At 42.6% G+C, this 3,128-nt stretch overlaps 1 protein-coding gene across 2 annotated transcripts in view; it reads left to right on the top strand.

Annotated features, from left to right (window-relative positions):
* Positions 1 to 3,128, top strand: part of serpine2 (serpin peptidase inhibitor, clade E (nexin, plasminogen activator inhibitor type 1), member 2) — a 27,009-nt gene that overhangs the window by 19,333 nt on the left and 4,548 nt on the right. For both annotated transcript variants that reach the window (XM_014026425.1, XM_014026426.1), the window contains 3 exons: positions 717 to 915; positions 988 to 1,085; positions 1,458 to 1,544. In XM_014026425.1, the coding sequence (XP_013881879.1) occupies positions 717 to 915; positions 988 to 1,085; positions 1,458 to 1,544 (384 nt within the window). The remainder of the gene's footprint in view (positions 1 to 716; positions 916 to 987; positions 1,086 to 1,457; positions 1,545 to 3,128) is intronic.

Genomic DNA, 3,128 nt, shown 5'->3' with positions numbered 1-3,128 from the left:
GGGGGTGACCAGGAAGAAGATGATCTTTAAAGTTCCTTTTTGCCCTGGAGAGACTGTGGGTGCTGGCGATATTACTTACCTTTCTGTAAATCATATTTTAACAGATTTTTTTGCTTGAACTTTACATTATTACATGTTGTATCAGCTAAATGTGAGTTTGCATGTATATCATGAAACTTTACTTTTTACAAAGTCATTTATTTAGAACATTCAGAAATGTTTTCATGAATGTTAGCTTGTCAAAGTAAACTAAAGCTAGCTGTCACGTTGTCTCGTCTTAAAAAAAACTTTCTCTCCTCCTGGCCACACCTCGCTCACCCCCCCACCCCCCTCAGAGTCTCCACTTTGTGCATTTTTCAAATTTGCGTTGGGGGCGGAGTTATCCTTTCACAGAGGGGTAAGTTACACTAAGTTTTCAACATGAAGCATTCACACTAGGATTTTTGCAGGAAATGCAATTTCTCTAGTTTGTATCAGCTGCATTCAAGATGGCTCCTATGGATAGACCTTGAAAAACTCAAACATGTCTGAGAGTCAGTCTACAGATAACAAACCTAGTAGACATATTCTGAGCACTAACTCTTATTTCTCAACATAAAATGATTACAGTCCAAAACATGAAAGATGGGCGATATGCATTTCTTTAATAAACGCTTTTTATTTTCAGCTGTACTGTGTCCTCTCTCTGAAGTAACTGAGCTGTCTTTTTCTCTCAGGCTTAGCCACCACTCCTCAGGGGCTCAGATACAGAGTCATCGAGCTGCCCTACCACGGCAACACCATCAGCATGCTCATCGTTGTGCCGTATGAGGAAGACACAACTCTGTCCCAGGTCGTCCCACACATCAGCACGGCCACCGTGCATAGCTGGACCAAGCTGATGCACATGAGGAAAGTCCGCCTGCTCATCCCCAAGTAAGACGTGTTCACATGTGAGCCAGCCTGCAGCTCTGAGCGTGATAAACAGTAACTGTTTGTGTTTTGTAGGTTTACTGCAGATGCAGAGGTGGATCTGAAAGACTCGCTGTCTGCACTGGGAGTAACAGACATGTTCAGTGCAGACGCAGCTGACTTCAGTCACCTCAGTGAGTGAAAACACCATCACTAAGACGCAGTAAGAATGTGTTTACAGCAGGTTATTTAGACATGAGTCAGTGTTACAGTATGACAGGATTGTTGGTTGTTTACTGCTGAGAGCAGCTAAGAACTGAATGGTTTCAGTGTTGAGTGTGAAAAACTGAATCAGTGCTGGGCACAAATTGCGTTGGACTCTAAGAATCTGGAGGTGAAGCACTCTATGGCCATCATGTGGTGTTATCAACTCAAACACACCACAGATGCTTTTTACTGCAGCACCATCTTGTGGTGTGAAGTACAAACTGACAGCCTCTTCGAAGCAGACAACTTGAGCTGGTTAAAAGAATTAAAAGTAAAATGAACTGCTCTTGTTTTCTCAGGTGCTGAACCGGTGTTTGTGTCCAAGGCTCTGCAGAAAGCTAAAGTTATTGTGAATGAAGAAGGAACAAAAGCAGCAGCTGCCACCAGTAAGTTTGAGTCTGGAGCAGGGGCAGCCAGATGTCTTCGCATTTCACTCTACATCAATGCAGCACTGCCTCATAAAGTGTTCAGTCAGTTGTTTATATAAACAAACACCAGGGACTGTAATTACCACCAAAAAACTTAACCTAAAATTTAACAAACTTTTTGTGTTTCCTGAAATAAAAAACAAAAGAATTAGGCTATTTTAGATATGAAATGTTAATATGTTGTAAATAACATAAAGCAAACTGGGTTTTAACTGGTTAAAATGCTGCACGGCTTGTTTTATCCGTACACAACATTAACATAGATAAGAAAGTAAGTGTTACATTTTTGGGTTAGATTTTTGTGTTTCCTTAACACACTCTGTTGTGTTCGTTCATTCGATGGCTAGACCCGAATTGAGCAGCTGCTCTCCAAAAGCTCCTTAACGTAGCGTTTAAACCCTCTGTGGACAAACCTTTTCAGTCGTGGAAGTTATGCTGAAGCCAAACCAAACAACAACAAAAAAAAAAGTCTGCTGGAACCGATGCCGAAAAGCTTCATCTCGTCGTGTCATTTCCCTACCGCAGTTACCTCTCGTCAAAACAAACAAAACGTAAGTCTCCTACTAAAAACTTAAAATTAATGTATAAATAACATAAAACTAAAGAAAACCAATTGCCGTATTTTTCGGACTATAAGCCGCGACTTTTTTCCTGAACTTTGAACCATGCAGTTTATAGTCCGGTGCGGCTTATACGTGGATTTTTTTTCTTCAGCCACCAGGGGGCTCTAATGCTCCATTTGCTTCAACCACTTGCTTCAAAAAAAGAAGAAAAAAAAAAGAAGAAAAAAGCGATCGCTTCCAGAGCCGACTGTTGTACCAGGAAGCGGTGATTTAAAGATGGTCAATGGCCAAAAACTCATAAAAGGGGATAAAACAGACATTTTTCACGGTGGAATCTGACTGATAAAAACTTTAAAGCTTAATCCAGAACCAGTTTGTGGAAAAACGTCGAGTGAAGAGCTGCTGACCTTTTGTTTTTCGGCATTGCACTCCCCGGGGAAGGAATCCCATGCAGTCGACAGCCGAGCGACCATACTGCCATCTTAGCCGGAGGTGTAGCGCCATTTTGTTTTAGCTAGTAGCAGACACGACACGACAGATCTTCGACAGACATGATATTGGACAGTATGCGGGCCCACATCACGGATTCGGTGAAAGCAGCCATCAAGAAAACAAACTCAATCCCTGCTGTTATTCCTGGAGGTACAACAAAGTTTTTGCAACCCCTGGACATCAGTGTGAATCGTGCATTTAAAGCAGCACTCAGGGCTGAATGGGAGGCTTGGATGACTGACGGGGATAAATCATTCACAAAATCTGGCTGAATGTGAAGAGCGTCATTTCCTGATGTCTGCCAGTGGATCCTAACAGTGTGGAGCAGAGTGAATGAGTCCACCATCACCAATGGGTTCTGAAAGGCTGGACTGCTACGTGAAGAGGACACCACAGCTTCAGAGCCAGCATCACCCCGGGAGGACAACAGATACCACTGTGTGACGCAGCTTTTCTCAGCTTGTTTAACTCCGATACTGAAGAGGAG

This window comes from Austrofundulus limnaeus, unplaced genomic scaffold (genome assembly GCF_001266775.1).
Source record: "Austrofundulus limnaeus strain Quisiro unplaced genomic scaffold, Austrofundulus_limnaeus-1.0 Scaffold553, whole genome shotgun sequence".
In the NCBI taxonomy this organism is placed as follows: domain Eukaryota; kingdom Metazoa; phylum Chordata; class Actinopteri; order Cyprinodontiformes; family Rivulidae; genus Austrofundulus; species Austrofundulus limnaeus.
Note: the sequence above shows the minus strand (reverse complement) of the source record. Positions and strands in the feature narration are given on the sequence as shown.